This window comes from Pelodiscus sinensis, chromosome 4 (assembly GCF_049634645.1).
Source record: "Pelodiscus sinensis isolate JC-2024 chromosome 4, ASM4963464v1, whole genome shotgun sequence".
In the NCBI taxonomy this organism is placed as follows: domain Eukaryota; kingdom Metazoa; phylum Chordata; order Testudines; family Trionychidae; genus Pelodiscus; species Pelodiscus sinensis.
Genome location: NC_134714.1, coordinates 62,487,841 through 62,507,262, shown reverse-complemented (window position 1 = coordinate 62,507,262; position 19,422 = coordinate 62,487,841). Strand labels below are relative to the sequence as shown.

General features: G+C 42.6%; 2 protein-coding genes across 6 annotated transcripts in view; one reads left to right on the top strand and one right to left on the bottom strand.

Annotated features, from left to right (window-relative positions):
* Positions 1–10,877, top strand: part of CCDC9B (coiled-coil domain containing 9B) — a 111,103-nt gene extending 100,226 nt beyond the window's left edge. For 3 of the 5 annotated variants that reach the window (XM_075927089.1, XM_075927088.1, XM_075927087.1), the window contains one exon: positions 3,183–10,877. The gene's annotated coding sequence lies outside the window, so the exon portion shown is untranslated. Of the gene's footprint in view, positions 1–1,407 lie in introns of all 5 variants that reach the window. The other 2 variants (XR_012903432.1, XM_014576325.2) reach the window with 2 other exon arrangements.
* Positions 10,878–12,966: 2,089 nt separating this feature from the next.
* On the bottom strand, positions 12,967–15,005 carry INAFM2 (InaF motif containing 2). The gene has a single exon (XM_075927091.1). It carries the CDS (start codon positions 14,730–14,732, stop codon positions 14,322–14,324), a length of 411 nt encoding a protein of 136 aa, XP_075783206.1. The 5' UTR covers positions 14,733–15,005; the 3' UTR covers positions 12,967–14,321.
* Positions 15,006–19,422: the final 4,417 nt, after the last annotated feature.

Here is a 19,422-nt window from a genome sequence, read left to right as displayed (position 1 = left end):
ACAATACTCTTATTTTCATTCCCGGCTCAAATGGAGCTAGCCAGCCTTGTGTGTTTAGCCAGAAACTACCTGTAACATTAGAATTTTTATCATAATCAACCATGAGGTCCCGAGTTCATGTTTCCCACAATCTAAAGCCTCAGTGATTCTCAACACCATACCAAACTCAATGGAGCTGGAAAATCTGAGTTCCATTGGTGCTATACACAGCCATACAGCCATAAATCCAAATATAACCCAATACTAAGAGTCAAATGAGGCTGATGCACGCAGATTTGTTAGATTTAGCACCTCTGACACTTGCATTCCTAGAAGAAGAAAAGAGACAGCTCACAGGCATGTCTCCTTCCTGAACCTCTGCTCATGCCAAAGAGAGCTCCTGTCAGGAGGAAAATGTGCCAGTACAGGGCCTGCTGCATCTACCAGCCAGGATTTGGGTTATGCAGGCAAGATTAGATGCACTGTGATATAATAATACCCCAACTCTTAGATAATGCTTTTCATCCCTAAATCGCAAAGCACTTTACAAAGGAGGCCAATAACATTATCCCCATTTTACAGATGGGGAAACTGAATTATTCTAATCACTGCATCCCTTCACCCTGGTCACTACAGCTCTATGTAGATACAAAATTTGTATTTGCATCTGATCCATGATCTGAAAACATGGCTCAGAAGTAGCCACATGTTTGCAGGGCTCTACTAATTACTACACAAGAAGAATACCTAACTTTTAGTGTTTTAGTAAAAAAGGACAAAGTGGTTTTTTACCCACGAAAGCTTATGCCCTAATACATCTGTTAAAGTGCCACATGACTCCTTGTTGTTTTTGCAGATACAGACTAACACAGCTACCCTTCTGAGACTTAGTAAAAAAGAGTAATTAACATAGAGTACAAACATGGCAATTTTGAAAGGCTGGTGCTACAGAACAGAAGAGAGAATTCAGATCCTATTACAAAGCACTGGGTGGCTTTTTCTCTAACTAGCTAATTAGATACACATCCGTTAAACTACTACAAATTATAAAAAGAGTGAGCTAGAACTTACAGTATCTCAAACAACTCTGAAAATCTCCAATTTCGAACAGGATCCAAGTTCTCAACCTTTATGCCTAGCCCCTTGCTGGGAAGCACACTGCTGAATCATTTAAAATGGCATCCCCACCGTGAGAGGGAGAGAGAGACACCAACTCCACTCACTAACTGTTTATACAGAAACAGTGATAAGTGTTTCCAAGAAGTGGTTTTGAAAATTCCAATGAAATTAGTAACTTTTTTTTTCAGTATCTAGGGCATTATTATAAATCACTGACATGTTGCCTCTTAAGAAATGTCCATGACTGTGTTCTTAAATGTTTCTCAGTGCCTTTCTTTTCTTTTTTTTTTTTCTCTTTTTCATCCAAAGGTCACTATGGCTACATCTAGACCGAATTACTTTTCTGGGATACTGGAGGTAATCTGGAAAAGCAACACAGTGTCCAAGGAACGCATCCACTTTAAAAAAATATATATATATAGAAAAAGCAGATACACTCTTTCACCATTCCTGTAAACCTTGTTCCACAAGGAATAAGGGATGTGTTGAAAGAGCACTTTTTTCCAAAATTTGGTGCCGTGTGGACATGCCAAATTTCAGAAAAGCCTCTTTCAAAAGTAAACTAGAAAAAGATACATAATTTGCATAACACAAATTGTGTTTCTTTTTCCGATTTAACATTGCAGTGTAGATCTAGCCTATTTCTCTCCTGTGTTCATGGGACGTCATGCTTGTTTTCTTTTATATTCCTCCTTCTGTCAGTCCCACTCTTTCTTGAGCAAGTCTGTGGATTTAAAACAATTAGCATTTTCAGGCATCTCATTAACTTTGGGCACTGGAGTAGCCAACAAAGAAAGAAAAAGAAAAAACTGTCTTTCCTTGTTAAAAATTCATGTGTCTAGGTCTGGAAGCTGCTACAGGAAAGGATCCAGCAAAGAGAAGAGCTGATGTACCCCTCTGTCTATACTTGTTGCTTTAACAAGATCCAAATGAATCTTGTGGGATCAAATTTATTTACTGTTTATATTACAGTAGTGCCCAGAGGCTCCAATTCCCATTGTTCTAGTTGCTGTGCAAATACATACAAAGACATAGTCCCTGTATTGAATATTTTTAGCTCTTGCTGTTCAAGATGAAAAGGTAGAATATCCTTATCTGAAAGAGGAGGATTCAGTTTCCATGTTTTCTCTAGACACTTACACCACACTTATCCCGTTGGTATTTGAGTCCTGCCTGCTCCTCCCATTAGATCCAGAATCTAAGCTTCTTAATAGAGTATATAGGTTGGCAGAATAGATATTTATCTACACAATATATAATTTCAACACATAATATTGATGTTTATTTTTAAGTATCTTTTCTATTTTTATCTATTTCAGTTTTCACAGTTTTGGGAAATTATGCCAAAGTCAGACAGTAAGGGTACGTCTAGACTACAAGCCTCTTTCGAAAGAGAGCGTCTAGACTGCAACCTCTTCTTTCGAAAAAGTGAGCCGCTTTTTCGAAAGAGCACCCAGGCAGTCTGGATGCTCTCTTTCGAAAAAGCCCTGTTTGCATTCAAGAATACTTTTTTTCGAAAGAGCACTTTCGAAAAAAGGCGTTCTTCCTCATGAAATGAGGAGTACCGCCATCGAAAGAAAAGCTGTGTTCTTTCGATTTAATTTCGAGAGAATGCAGCTGTAGTCTAGACTCAGGTGAAGTTTTCAAAAAAAGGCTACTTTTTTTCGAAAAAACCCTGCAGTCTAGACACAGCTTAACTGTTTAATGAAAGACTGATTCAAGGAGCTAAAACTTTATAACCATTAAACCCCAAATTGTCAACATCAACTGTCAAAACAGACAAAGTAAGCAACCTTAAATTGTACTCCAGTAAGTTCTCAAGCACCATTTTCCACACTGCTTATTTGTAAATTTTTATCATCATCGATGGAAATATTTTTTCATTGGCTTTGTATGATGAAATTGATATTTTCTGACATATCTCAATAAATTCGAATCCTTCATAGCCTAATTATGCTGGAAGAATCCTGTGGACATCCCATCTATGCAGGAAGATCACATTAGCGCTCAGTAGACATTTTAATTTGCTGCTCAGCAGTTCCCTGCAGGCTGATAATTCTGGCATTTTTGTTTTGATCTTCCAGGACAAAGTGCTAAGGGGTAGTTGATGAGAAAGGAAGATGAGCACAATCTTCTCACTCTTACAGCTTTCAATACCAGACCTTCACCATTCATTATCCAATGTCAACATTCACCACAAATGAGATCTCACTAGTCTGTAGCCATTCACCTCCCTGAAACTGAGTGCTCAAAATTTTGTCATCACCTCTCAGCACCTGTCTCTATGCCAAATGACAGAGAAATCTATAAATCAAGTCTCCAGAGGGAAGAGAAGAAACACTGTCACCTTTATTTCATATTGAATTTTTCTTACATTGTGAGTGTGGGGCAAGCCATGACTTGTATACTGTATGCACTTTATTTTATTTAATAACCAATTCTATTTAAAACTGAGGTTTGGTGTTCAACTCCCTTCTCCAACTTAAGGGCTTACAGGCCACTGCACCCTCCAGGAAAGGGCAATAGAAATGTTCAAGGGTTTATGGAAAGTGCTTATATTGTAGCTTTGTAGTTAGTTAATGGGCAACAGATAAATTAGAAGGTATGGGGTGGAGGGCTGTCTCCTCATAACCATTGGGTAACAGAAGAAATGGGTTTTATAGGTGGATGGTAAAGTGTAGTTTTGTAGGTGGTTGAAAAATTAGAGATTATACTAGAGCCTCAAAGTGGCTATAGAATTGACAGGGATGCAAGGATATTGTCTCATCTTGCAGACAATGGAGCACAGAGGCGCCAGAGTGATAAAGAATTACATTGTGGTTCATGAATAATTTTGAAAGGCTCAGAATATCATTGGTGTCACTGTATTATTAAGGAGGTCACCACTTCCTCCTTTTGGCATTAGCAAGCACAGGTGATGGTAGACAGCACATTAGCTCTGTGGAGATTGGGCTTTCCTGAGTAAGAGGGTGGATTGAGTGCCACTTGAAGGGACCCTGGCACAGTGCCATTTCTGCTTCTTAAAATCCACTAATGATGAGCACCTACAACAAAATGCATCAGGCAGAGATTGGAGGGGCATTCACATGTAGTAATCCTCCCCCTTTACCCAACGCACCAAGAACTTTTTGGTACACCTGAGAACATTTGTGCAACTACTCCTGAGCTAGCTCAGATTAAAGGTCCAGGCTTCTTCTGAGATCCTTTCACTTTCCCAGCCACATTCTCTGCTCTCTTAACCTTCTAAAGCCTTCTGCTTGCATAAGACAGTAGTAAGCTTTCGTGGCAAACCACCACTTTGGCAGATGCCCATGAAAGCTTATGCCCAAATATATCTGTTAATTTTTAAAGCGACACAGGACTCCTCACTGTTTTTGTGGATACAGTCCTAACAGGGCTACCCTTTGATACTTGTCATAAGTAGGTAGTCACTCTCCAGGAATCTGCCATATTAGGTTATTTTATTTAGCCTTAAAACAACATACCTTTCTTAAGGAGGAATTAATCTTCAGTTAGATAGATGTCTATCAGGGATGGTCTAGATGGTACTGGGTCCTGCCATGAGGGCAGGGGACTCAACTTGATGACCTCTCAAGGTCCCTTCCAGTTCTAGTGTTCTATGATTCTAGTATAAATCACAATAGCTTCACCGATTTCACTAGGAACATACTGAAAAAATCCAACTAAAAAATAACCAAATAATGATGGGATGACAGCTTGAAAGAGAACACTCCTGTAAGTCAGAAGCCCAAAAATGTGTAAAGTCCTAATTTCCAAACGTGACCCAGACACACGAAGCAGTTTTATCTTCTTCATTGAAGGGAGATGTAGACGTGCATGTAGATGTGTGCACATGTCCACAGGAATTTATTTAGCTTCACTGAAAGAAACGTTGCTATCTAAAATGACAGACTGCTTTACTGATGAGGTTGGTATGAGTGCACTGGAATACTGTTTTAATAAATTAACATTTGCACAGCAGCACATCCTGGTTTTCCTAGTAACTCAGCAAATGTACCTAACTGGCTTTCACTCAAAAGGACGGGCAATCTCTTCCATGTGCCAAATTTGTGATAATTCACCAACCCACCCCGAAGCTGTTAGCAAGAGATGGATCAGAAGATGCACACAAAATCATGCTGTATTAAAAACATTTTTTTCTGCTGTCTAGGGCTAAAGTTACAGATGAAGTTGACTATAAAACTGCTTCAATTCCTGGAAGCTGGTCTAGCTCATTAAAGGCTGAATTTCCATGTCTCAGATACTGGGTTGGAAGAGCAGCGGAGTTAAGGGATCAGTAACTGGTTACAAATTCATTTATATCTAACATTCTGACCAAAGTCCTAACCAGATTGGAATTTTAAAGTAATTCTCACCAAACAGCTTTATAATTTGGTCACCCATGTAAAAACACTAGTTTCAGTCCCATTCCCAGAAAGTCTGCAGCCAAAACAGTCTCTTCTACCTAAAAGCTGTTCCTCCAAGTCATCCAGGTCAGACTTCAAGGCACCATGCAAAAGTTTTCACTGCCACATGATCCCAGTTCTACAGACAAAGAGATAAGTTCAGTTTCAATTGTGGTACACTTAGCACCTTTTGCTAAGATAAATTCAGTATCAAGGAAAACTGCTGCTTAATTCTCCCTCTTCTTCCCAAGCTCAAGTAATTTAGCATAATAAGTCTTGTAATGGACTTCATGGAAGGTACTGTACAGATGGTCCCTGCTATTAATGTTAAGTTTCCTTAATTAAGGATAGGCCTTGCATACTGTTTGAAAACAGTTTGTTCCCATTGTTAGAGAACCATAACTACTATTTATTTCTTCTGTACAAGGGCTAGATGTGGGTGAAGTTGAGGTGATTGAAATATTTAAGTGTAGAGATTATTTTTGTTAAATAAAAGTTGTGAGAAGGAAAAGACTAAGTTCCATTTGTTAATATTTCTTCCACTTACAGATGGTTGGGAAGATCTTCAATGAGTCATAACCTTGGTCTTTTCTTCCATGAGCAGCAGCAGAACTGGATAGGAATTTTATGTATTGCACTCAATGTTAGTCTTCACTAGCCCACCCTAAATTCAGTAGGAATGTCAACCCCATCCCATTTAATAACTCAACCTTATTGTGAGCGACTTAAGAATTTGGCCTATGTCCACAAAGTAAGGTTGCCAGGTGTCCGGTTTTCTACCGGACAGTCTGGTATTTGCACCATCTATCCGGTAGAAAAATTCAGAAGATACCAGACATGTGCAATGTCCGGTATTTTCTGAATTCCCAGCTGGAGGCCGGATGGAAGCCTGGTGAGGGAGCAGGGCCTCAATTGGCTTTGGGAGCCCTGTGGTCGCATGCAAAAGCTGGGCAGGGTGGGGGCCGGGATGCCCAGCCACTCCGCCCGCCCGGCTTTTGCACGCGACCAGAGGCTCCCAGCACCAATCACGGCCCTGCCTTCCTGCTGGGAGCTTTTGGTTGCATGCAGAAGCCACACCGGGAGGGGGGGGGGGGGGGGGAGGAGTGACTCCCAGCCCCTCCCCTGCCCGGCTTTTGCTAGCCACTAAAGGGAGTGCCTGCCAGGGGCACGGCCTGAAGGACTCCGGCTGTGGCCAGTGGCTGCACCACCCTCTGCCAGGTCTGCTTCCTGCCCCCCCCCCTCCTCCCATCTAGCCCTGCAGCCCCCGACACCCCCTCCCAGCTCTGCTTCCCGCCCCCGGACACCCTCCCAGCCAGCTCTGCTTCCTGCCCCACCCATGATCAAATGTGCCCAGTTTTTTTGGCAGGGTCTACCTGGCAACCCTATCCACAAGTTCTACCCTGTACCTTCCCTCAAAATCCATGGTTCTTATTTTAAAAGGAAATCATACATATCTTAAGGAAATATACAAGCCACTACACTCTTTTGTGCCCTCACTTGGCTAATCTGGAAGTTTGCAGTGATTACATAGCCTAATACCTCCTTAGTTAACAAGACTGGATCCTTTCCATGCAGATGACAAAGCTCATTCATTTCGGTTTGCAAGAATAGTAACAAATATAATGGGAGCCTACAAAGGGCAATCAGTCACTCAGTCATCTGCTTAAAAAGGTATTTGTGCTTCTTCTCAACTCTGGCTGACAGCCAGTGATTCTTTCACACCATACTTTGGGACTCCCATGTAGACCAAAAGCAGCAGGGATTCTGAGATGGAGTATAGTCTTGCTACAAAAATAGCTTGTTACTGTACAGTTAAGTTATTCCCAGTTTCCAAAGTTTAGCACCAGCCTCACGAGCTAAGCACTGTAGTTAAAGCCAGTACTGAAAATTCTCACCCGCTTTGGGGGAACTGAAGTCTTGCCTTCAAGATTGGCTGATAAAGAAAACTGGGGTGGCAATAGTGAAAACAGCCCGCAGAGAAAAAAATAGCTGAACTGGCTCATTCTAAACCTCTTCAGCTTTGTTAGTGCAGGGGAAGGAAATGAGAATGCTAGACAGCAGCTCAAGCTCAGTATCCCCAGCTGTAATTAAGTTAATACGTATTATAGAAGGATACTGTATGGCTTAGTCAGAACAATGCCCCAGACACAGGCTAAGTATTATGTAAAATAGAAAGTATTGCATAGTAACAGCAGCATTAATTACTGTATTAGTAATAGAATATATGGAGATATATACCTCTCAAAACTGGACATAACCTTGAGAGGTCATTGAGTCCAGTCCCCTGCCCTCACAGCAGGACCAAGTACCATCCCTACTGATTTTCCACACCAGTTCTCTGTCCTGGACAATTTGGCTGCAATCAGTTTATAAGCCTTAAACTAAAATGCACTTCAACAAAAAAATGTATTTCAAGTACAAAATGCAAAGAGCAGTGTTTTATTTGATATGGGAGGGAAACCATGTACAATTACAGACAGCTAGTGCTGAATATAGAAATACTGTAGAGTTTAAAAAGCTGCCATGTCTCCCTTAACAGATGCTGCATAACAATGATTGGTTAAGCAATTTACCTTTGGATGACTCCCCACATGTAGCTGCTGTACACACCCAGCATTGACTTCAAATAGGGATTTCTACTGCCATTTCACTAGGCTACTCTAACAGCTTGAGAGGTTAGATTCACAAAAGGAGTTAGGTGCCCAACACTTTAGGCACTTAAATCCCAGAATCAGGCAGCACTGGGCTTCACAATCCTGATCCCCACTCTGCTATCCCGCCCAACAGCAGTAGATGCTCACTCACCTGCAAGACCTAGTCCCAGACTAAATAAAAACGAACCTTACCCACTGAATCTGGCCTCAACAGGTGAGGAGCAGCAACCACTACAGCCCACAATTTTTAGCCTTCTGGTTAGGATACTCACTCAGGATGTGGGAGACACCCCATTCACATCCCTCCCCACTTAATGGGGAGAAGGAATTGAACTGGAGCCTACCACCTCTCAGATGAGTGCTCTCACCACCGGATTATGGGATATTCTGGCTTGGGACTTTGCTGTTAAGGCTTGCACACTTCTCTCATTTTCAACAAGTGACCATGCTGATTACGCTAGTTTTTTCCAGATCTCTTTGATACAGCTGACCAGGTTGTAGGCCATATCGGGCATTGACAGAGTTGTGTTTCAGTAGCTCCATTTCTTTCCCTGGAAGAGAATCATGAGGATAGTAATAGGTGACTGCTAAAGGATCAAGGTTCTAGTCCACAGAACACAATACATTCAGAATTAAGGGCTAAAGCCATGTGCCCTGCTGTGGTGTCTCAAAAAAGTACTGAATACAGTCTGGAGGTGCACAATTTAGAGGCAACTTGGTATTCGTTTAGTTTCCCCCAGCAGTAATCCAATCAAAATGCATCTGTCAGTATGAGGCTAAACCTGATACAATAAACTGTTCTCTGTTCCACGTAACAATAAAATATTCTTTGCTCAGAGCAAAAGTTAATAGGTTTTTAAAACAAGAGGAAGACTAAAATAAAGCTTGAATTTCTACAGCTGTATTAGTATTTCAGGACCATCAGTAACCAACAGCAGCAGTAGAGTCAGAAGGCTATGCTGTAGCCATGGTAGTGCTCAGAATGGATTTTCACCTTGAATGGCTCCTTCCAAATCTTCACTCTGCAGCAAGAGTCAGTATGGGAGGATTTAGGCTTTTTAAATGCCTCAAAATTGAATCTTCCAACTTCATAATCAACCTCATGGTCTGCTCTCTTCAACTTTATAAACATATCTTCTTCTGCACACTGGCCATGATTCCACCACAGCAGACAGCTTGTTCTTAACTGGTGCAAGACTGCAAATCACTGGAATTATCTTGTGCCTTCTAGTTAGAGACAAAAATCAAGCCAATGTATGTTAGAAATACGCTGTAATGTTAGGAATACGCTGTAATTTTTTAAATAGAAATGGGTTTCTTCTCCCAAACTGTTTAAGACTACCATGTTGAACAGGTACGTAGCCAACACTTGTGTTTACTCAGTAAATTAAAAGTTACAACAGGATTTGTCAGGAGCCGAGGCAGAAGACCCATTTTGATAGCCACGCTTTTTTAAAAAGGGACATTGCAAGGTAAAAAGTTATTCGGAAAGATTATGGTTAGCAATACCAATATGATTATTAAAACAAAGCGTTTTAAGATCTGACTTCATAGGATGGGGGAAATGTTTACTTTTTGAAATTCAATTTGGGCAATGAAGACTACTACTGCCACTCTGATTCACATACAGTAGAATTTGAATAGAAAGCTGGCCCTAACCTTTATATCAGAGATAGGATTATAGCAGAATACTATTTTCATGTTTGGATTGGAAATAATGCACAAATATTTGTTTAAAGAAATTGATTCCACTGGAATTCTAAAGTATTTTTCAAGGAACTCTCTCAGAAATTTAGGACTTAATATTTTCCCCTGTCGCTGTAAACAAGTCTGAGGCCAAATCTGATTTGCCAGAGTTCCTTTAGCCAGCATGGTTTTGCTTAATTTGCAGGACTGATTTTTCTTCTTCTTTGTAGAGGCTGGGAAGAGAAAGGTTGAAATTCATTATAATGAGCCAGAGTCAGAACTGTGCAGAATACCGTTTGGCAACATAGTATGGATTACCAAAAGAAAAAAAAAAAAAAATCAAACTGAACAAGCTATTGCATATGCTATATAGTTAAAGAATATGAGATTCTAGACACAGATGACTCAGCTTCAGCACAAAGACAGCAAAACACAGCTGTAAATCCAGAGATTCATGACCCATTATATTATCAACACAGCTATGCACTCTGTGCAGTCAGCCCACTTCCTAAGAAATCCCTAACATTCTGGATTAAAATGTTAGCTTGCATACTGAAACCAATGACGACAAGTCCTTTCAGTTATTTTAAATATTTGTCGTGTATCTTGTCAGAAAAATGCCTTATTTCTTAAATTCTAACACCAAAAGCACTAAGAGCACAAAAAGGCTTACAAACTTGCTCATTCCTGCTGGATTGACATTGCACTGTCCCAGAGGAAAGAACCATTGCATCCTGGGTACCATCAGACATCTGGATTTCTTGCTCTGTCTTAAGGTAACAGATTTAGAAGTGTTTTCAAACATCTATAATGCTTTTTAAAGAGCCAAATGATATTAAAGTTACTAACATTGCCCTGACAATCATGAGCAGTCTATTGGAAATCCTCTGTGATAAGGCTGAATCTGAGCAGCTGCTTTGGAAGCATCAGACCGCACATTTTCTCTTTGTACATTTGGTAGCACAGCAGTAAAGTTAATGGAATGCTCCAATAACCATTTGTAACAGCTTCAAAAATAAATGTCTCAGCTTTGCCTCAGCCTTATTCCATTAGCAAGCAGGACATCACTGGAACAAACTCTTTGTACTAGCACAAATTGTAGTCGCACTTCATGCAAGGATGCTGAAAATGGTTGTGTCGTATTTATTATGATAGCATAATTCAGCACTTGTTCAGGAGAACTCAATTGTCAGCAATGGGTTAATTTCACAGAGCAGATAGGGCTCAACATGTCAAATTACTACCATACTATATACTCATCTCAACACTTCAGTGTAAATGCCTCTGAACCGAGTAAGAGCTTTAAGTAATCAACACTGAGCATAGAAAATCTCTCCACAGTAGCAGGACAGGTTGGGAGTGACCACAAAGGAGGAGAAGAAAATTGTATTGAATTAAATGGTCTGCTCCATTGAAGACTGACTTAATCTTCAGAGAGCAATTGTTTTTAGAGGAGAATACTAAGTATACACCCCTCCAAAATACATTAATTTTGCTTGAGATCTCCATTGCCATTTCTAATCAGAACAGCCAGACACCCTTATAGGAAAGCTCTTTGTGTAAATTGTCCATCTGGTCCCTTGTATTTTGTCTCTGGAGGGATTATTATTGAAAGCCAATTCCTCAGTACCACTGTTTCCCTCCTGCTTGACCTGCTTTTAGTGCCAAGTCCCAGGAACAGTTAAAACTCTACAGACACCAAGGAATGAGTCTGTTTCTTCTCTTCCACACCCATCCCCTACACTACTGAAGATAATCCTGGATCAAACTAGCATACAAGCAGCATTTCAGACCATCATTATTCTCCAACCCCACGGAAAGCAGTAATGTCTGAGAAATGCCGCCCCTGGTTAGGGAACACTATCACTGGGAAGAATTAAAAGCATCCCACTGAAGAGAATTTGAAGCTTACATGTCTGGGTTTGCCCACAGGAAACATTTAACTGACAACCCGCATGTCCAGTTATGAATTAAGTTGTCAAGCAAAAGAAAACAGACAATCTGCAACCCACGCAATCTGAACTTAAAGCCCACCTCAATTGTTTCTTTTGGCTTTGGTGAAAGTGTTGCTCCTAAACCTGCCACCCTCCTTCTCCCCATCCCATAAAATTAAAGTGTTGTTTACTAGTTTAATTGTCCATTCACAGGGTCAGACATATTGTATAGCAATGTTCTGCTGAGAATGAGTGTTCTATTCCCAGATGCTTACCAACCAGAAGCAAGTTTAACCTGCAAGCAAGTTTAAGTCTGGTCTCCTCCCTTCCAAAAACTATTATCTCCCACTTCGGTCAAATGTAATTCAGGGCACAAGCTTTCCCACCTCCTCCCAATCCACAGAGGTAAGTTAAACAATACCCTCCTCACCCATTTTCACAAACTCCAGGGAATCTCCTTTACTATAATAATTAAGTCCCATTGTTCTATGCCTCATCTTCGCTCATGCTTCAAAAAAGTGTGACAAGATTAAAAGCCAATCTAAAGTACACAGATTTAGACAGAAATTTCACTGTATTTTTTTTAAAAACAGAACTAAGTTCTTTTGTTTGCAAGGTGATGAGCTGACAGTTCAGAACACTACAAAATGTCATATTTGCTTGTATGCATTTGGAAGGCTCATTAGCAACTAGGGATCACAAAGGTCAAGTTCTTTCTGCTATTTGCTAAACCTAGGCATTTTAAAATTTCCTCAAGATGGCCCCATGGTGTTACCGACATACAAAGAGATCTACAGAAACAGTCTACTCAACATGCTTTGTCCATCACAGGTTAGTTGTGTCACCAGATTACATACAGTTAGCAGAACTTTCAAATCTGGTGACAACTGTTTGATGCTACCTTGGCCAAGAGATGAGGCTGAGCTACAATTACTGGCCTAGGCCATGGTTATTTTCAAGGAAAGAAAACAGGTCCTGAGGCTGCTACTGACACAGCATTTCAGCTGCCTTAAGAAGCAGCTTCTCAAATGGAAACGCCTATCTCTCATCACCAGATAGGTGCTAGGAGTTAAGCACCCCAAAGAGTGGAGATTTCACCATCCCCACTCAAAGCAGCATATATGTAGTTTTTGCTTATGTTTTTCCCACTCCCCACCCCCAAAAAACAAAAAGCCATATTGGACAGAATTTCATATGCAAAAAATATTTTAATATAGTAAACAAGTCAATTTACCTTTCACATGTTTTAAATAAGTTTGTTCATTAGTAAACAAAGCTAATTTTCCAAAACAATGGAACATAGCTTCTAAATTCATTCTGCTCCCAGTTGATCCTATAAGTGGTGAAAAATTTAGACACCAATATCATTTCACAGGTAACAGAGTGGCATAAATAGAAGAACAGAGCATTAAGAGTCAAAAGGGAAAAGCTGACCCTGGTGATGGGAAAAATTAAGCCAGGGAATTCTTTAGAAGGAAAGACTAAAAATACTAGCGAAGATTCTATTGGTATAAGTGTTTTCTTTTCATGCCTACCACTCATGTTTGCCTCTAGGGTTGAAGTTACCTAAGCCATGCCTAAATTAAGGGAAAAGGTGCTATTAAAAAAAAGCAAGCTAGGAAACTGATTGAAAACCCTATTTTAAACAAATGCATACAAGGCTGAAGAGTTAATTTTTACCAGATAAAAAGTAGATTTAGACATATTCTCTTGTGATTACCGGTGTTAAATAGAGTTTTCAACTGAAGTGCTATAAATGGAATGGAAAAAGCACCTTCTCTCCTAATTTAAGCCAGCCCTACTGAAGCATACAAGGAGACCCAAAACCATAGATCTGGAGGTGCTAATCAGAAGTCGGCCCTCTGGAATCACCCTTGATGAGCATAGCAAGTAAAGCAGAATATGCTGCATTCATTTCCTTCCCCAATCTAGAAAGTCAACACAACATGGACCTGCCTTTACTAAGACAAACTTAGTAAAGCTATGGATCATATGCGCTCTTCTGAGGGGGTCAGTATGGCTTTAGGCATCCTTTAGCCAGCAGGATCACTGCAACTTTTAAGCTTGGTTTCCTGCTATAGCCCTTTAAAACCAGTCAGTGTGTGCTCATTGTGTAGTTTACATAGCATATATCTCACCTCTATACAGTTATCGTCTGAGTGTATATATCTACAAATCCATAACATGGATATAAACAAAATGCATCTGGGTACATTTCAGCTAAGCTGACATACCTGAGTTCTACTCTCTGTGGCTTCCCAGTACCGTATACACCGTATTAAAACTAATAATTACAAATCGCCTTGCCGCCGCGTCCTGCGCAAACCGATGGACGGGCAAACAGGAGATAGGGCATCTGGCTGCGTGTCCGCGCCGCTCTCGGCAAGGAGCAGACCCCGGAGTGAAGGGCCCGTGTATCCCCCCGAGCGGAGGCGAAGCCAAGTCAGGGTGGTGGCGGCCGGCAGTGGCAGAGGGCGCCGCCGTGCCCTGTCCGGGTGGGGTCTCCTCTGCTGCGCCGTGTCCCGGGCCCCGCTTTCCCGCGATCAGTGGCTCCGATGCACCCGCTCCAACCCGGTGGACTCGGGGAATGCGCTGGACTCGCTCCCCAGCGTTGGCGGCGGCGCTGGCGAGGTGTTAGCGCGCTCAGGCTCGGCCGTCGCCGAGTCGGAACCCAGCTGCATAGGCTGCTCCGTGGGGGGCCCTGGCGCGGTCCGGCCGGCGGTGGCGGTGGCGCTGGGCCCCGGGCGCGCGGTGGTGCCCCGCAACGGCTGCCAGATGAGGCTGTAGTAGACGGCGAGCACGATGGCGGCCAGCGAGACGGAGAGCACGTAGGCCAGCACGGTGGCCAGGCGCACCCACTTCTTGTTGGTCTTGGCCGCCATCCGCGCCTTCTTGTCCCCGGTGTAGGTGGCGGGCTTGCCCCGCTCCGCCGCCGGCGGCTCCTTCTCCTTCATGGGGGCCCGGCCCTTGGCCCGCTGCTCCACCGCCCCCTCCGTGGTGGGGGCTCGGCGCCGCGCCGGCCCCGCTCAGGACATGCCGGGAGCCCGGCCCCGCCGCGGGGGGAGGGCTCCCAACGGCTCCGCTGCAGCTGCCGCCCCGGGCTGACGGGCCCGGCAGCTGAGACTCAGCCGGCCCGCGAGGCAAGAGGCGTCGTCTCCACCCGGGCGCCCGCGAGCTCCGCGTCTCTCGCAGCAGCGCCGGTAGTCGCTTCGCAGCGCTGAACACGCGCGGGAGGGGGGAGGAGTGACGAGCGGCTCTTAAAGGGGCAACAGGAAGGCGCGGACTGTCCTTAAAAGGGCAATGCCCCAGGTGTCAGCCAGCCACCTGCTAGTCATAGGTAGGGTCGGTCACTAGCTCAGCCCCGCCCTCCCAGTCCCGAGTCTGACCAATGGGCACGAGATGGGACAGCACTGCTGCAGCCCGGGGCGGTGCGCCCCTGTGGCTGTCGCGCCTAATGGGGCTAGTTTAGCTGACAGGACGCGCCGGGGTCAGCACCATCCCGGCAGGCACGCCGCGTCCGCCCGCTCATTGCAACACGTGCCCTCCTCGCCCGCAGAGAAGGGGCCACCTACACCCTGGAGAAGTAGAACCAGGTGGGTGGGGAGGAGCTCGCCACAGCGGCTCATCGCCTGAGACAGGAGGTCGCGGTGAGACCTGTTTACAGCGGCGTAGTGGCGGGTTTGGATAATCTTTTGGTGGTGCATGGAAGGCTCCAAGGCCCACTCTCACCCCTGCCTAAGACTCTAGCAGGGCGTTTGGGAGGAGGGGTACAGGTTATAGGAAGTTAGTTTGGATACAGGCTCTGGGTTGGGGTGGGGAAGGGGCTGAGGAGTCTGGGGCTTATGTAGGGGGGCTCCTGAAAGCAACCCTCAGGCCCTTCTGGCAGTGGCTCCTAGACAGGGTGGCCAGGGGTCTTCATGCAACACTGCGTACAAGTACTGCCCTTGCAGCTCCCCTTGGCTGCAATTTCCAGCCAATAGGAACTACAGAGTTGGTGCTTGGGGTGGAGGCAGCATGCTGAGAAAGCCCCTTCCCCCTGCCACAGGGATGTGCTCACTGCTTCCAAGAGTGGTGCAGAGGGCAAGTGGGCAGAAAGCACCCTTAGCCTCACTATGCTGCCAGTATTGATGGCAGAGGCCAGGAGCCCCTGAGCCCTTTTAAATTGCCTGGGGGCAGCAGGTGGGAAGGGAGATGCTGGGGACAGAGGTGAGGGGGGTGGCAGGTGAGTCTGGGGCAGAAACCTGACCCTGAACATTGGTGGAGTCAGGCCCTGAATATTCCTGGAGGATCGGCACTATGGGTCCATATAGCTCAGGAGTTTCTGTAACAAGGGATTGGTGCCTTTCTAGTGCCTCTATGGTAGATGATGTGTAGCCCAGATTGCAATCCCAGGATATACTAGAGAAAAATCCCAGCTAACTTGGCTCTGGTAAGAATTTGGTGAGACAATTTTAGTAGTTTTCTACTAGAGTCTGACCCCTAATAAAATTCTAATATGAAGCTTGTTATCCCTAGGTCCCAAAAATGTGTAAAGGAGAATCATCTGTTTATCTCAATTTCACAGGAGAAAACTGATGCATAGAGAGGGGAAGAAGTGACTTGTTTCATGTCACCCAGCAAGCCAATGCAAGTAGTGCACTATCTCCAGAGCAACAATGCCCTTAGCAGTGAGTCTTTCCATCCACTTCAATAGGCTTTGGATCAACCTGTCACCATTTAAACTCTTGTAAAGTCAAACTCATGTGCATAAGGTCCTCTAAAGACAACTGAGGGCTTAGATGGCTCTAAGTAGGCAAATCTTTGAGGCAGCTTTAATCTCAGAAGTTTTGTTTGGTGGCATTTTCTAAGTAATTAAGAATGACTCACCCTTAAAATCTCAGCTCCTTCAGATGTGTTGCAGCTGTAAGGTATTGCAAATGAGGAAATGATGAAAATAACTTGAGATGGCATGAAAGACTGGTTCTCAGCCTTTTTTCATTTTAGACACTTAGAAAGTGTTAAATAGAGTTGGGGACCTCTCTGGAAATTTTAAGACCTTGTTTGTGGACCCCTAGCTGTCAAACCACAGGTTGAAAACCACTGTTCTGTGGTAACTACAATCTTTAATGGACCCTTTATACAGTCTGCAGATTCTCAGAAGTCCATGGATCACAGGTTAAGAACTACTTGTATAGAGGGAGCTAGACAAATTAGTGGTGTCATTAAACAGACTGTGAGGTAATTCTGAATGGTCGCTAATTTCTTTTCTCAAAAAAAAATTGACAACTAATGTTAAAAAACATTTTAACTGAGAAGGGTTAAGTTCTGAAAACTCTTAATCATGTTTATTTCCAAAATTCTTGGCAAAAGTTTTTGTTTTGACTTAAAAGCTTAGCTGATAAGTTGCATAGTGATTTGCACAGTAAGCCACACTCATCTCAACTTTTCCTTCCTCCTTACAAATCCTAGGCAGGCAACAGGGCAAGAAAGCACATTTTAAAAGAGAAATCTTCCCATGTCCAAGGGAAGGATGTGTGTCATAAAAAGGTAATAACCACCAGTGCTGAGCTGGGCAGGGATATGCAGTAGTTTCTTTTTAAAAAGACACTGTTAATTCATTTAGGAGACACCTGAAGCTGTCAGCAGATTCTGATCATGGTGCAGCTGGCTGTTAGCAGCAGAATTTGCTCTCACTTTCCCTAAAGCAGAACATTTTAAGGTGTGTGTGTGTGTGTGTGTGTGTGTGTGAGAGAGAGAGAGAGAGATATATATATATATATATATATATATATATATATATATATATATATATATATATATATATATATATATATATATATATATATATATATATATATATATATTCTGGACCCAGATCCTTCATCTGTGCAGTGAAAGGGTGACTTCTAGCCAAGGCAAGTGCCATAATAGGGAAAGCATGTCCTTGTTTGTTAATCAGCAGTGCCTTCTGCCTATCAGTCATCAGAACCTCAATTCAAGACTCAGCTGTGGTAATATTCAGCATGGCTAAAAAAGTTTAAATGTTGGATGGCAGATTCTACTGCAGTTCAACACCAGACTCCCGGCTGACAAGAACAACAAAAAATCCCCCATCTAAATATGGGTAGAGAGTTCAAGATCAGTCCAATCTAACCTATTGGTCCACTTAAAATAGACATTATAAAGCCATATTTTATATTGTTCTTCTTTTATTTTATTTTTGCATTAGTAGTAACAGCATTTTAGAAACTGGAACATTACGTACTTTTTTTTTTTACATTTGGTAAACTATGAACATTTTTATGGTGATCTGAAAGTAGGAAAAAATAACAGGATTTGTTCTTGTTTAACAGACAGATGTCTAATCTTCAATTTATTACACACATTCTCATTTCAAAATTCTTGGAAGACCAGCATTATTCACAATACCAATATATATCTATGAAAAACAAGCTTCCAGTCTATTCTTATCTTCTGGCTTTTATAATACACCTATCACTGTGATACCTGAGGCTATGTCTACACCAGCGTGATCTTGCACAAAAACTCTTTAGCACAAGAGTTCTTGCGTTAAAGTAGATACACAAGAGAGTGTCTACACTAGCATGTGCTTTTGCTCAAGAGTATCCTTGCCAGTGTAGATGCTGTCTTGCGCAAGAAAACTCGGATGGCCATTTTACCATAGGGCTTTCTTGCACAAGAAATTCATGTTGCCTGTCTACACTGGCCTCTTGCACAAGAACAGTTGTGCAAAAAGGCTTATTCCTGAGTGGCAGCGTAAGAATTCTGGCACAAGAAGCCCTGATTTCATACATTAGAACGTCATTTTACTTGCGCAAGAACACGTGGCCATTGTAGACAGGCAGCAAGTTTTTGCACAAGAGCGGCTGCTTTTGCGCAAGATCGCACCAGTGTAGACGCAGCCTGAGTGTTTTGTCCTAACTCAAGCCAGAGACCTAAATAATACTAAGATCTTGATTTGCAGTAGTAAACCCTTCATGAATTGGAGAAATATGATGTTGTTGTTTCAGAAATTCTGTAACACATAGGGTTTCTGGTTCACAGATTTGGAGCTTAAGCAGATGGAGGCAATTTCCCCTTTCCAACAAAATTAATTATTAACACTAGTTCTTAGAGGCAGAGTTTTGACTAATTTTTTCTGGCTGTTTTCTTTTAACATTTAATGATAAACTCATACCCGTCTCTTATTTTATTCAACCTCACTGTAGCTTTCAATACTGTCAATCACTTTGTCCTCCTTCTTTAGCATCTCAAACAAAATAATAATAATATTAATAAATTATAGAACCCAGAACACTCTTCTCCTGCATTGAATAGAAGGAGGCTCTACACTTCCCATAAACCTCTCTGTTAAGAGTATCTCAAGGCTCTGCCTTTGGCTTTTTTCTCTTTTTGACATTTTATTCCTCAGTCTTGGATATCACTTCTATACAGGAAACACCCACACTTACATCCCCCTTTAGCTTACTCACTGATCCCTGTGTCTCCCCATTATGAGTCATCTTGTAGCTATTCCATAATTTCCTACTATTCAGTGATACAAAGACTGAGGTCCTTCTTGTCTTCACCTTCAAAACTCCCCACATATGCACTCCTTCCTACCAGTGAAAGATTAGGGCGATATCATGCTAAGTACTACACATT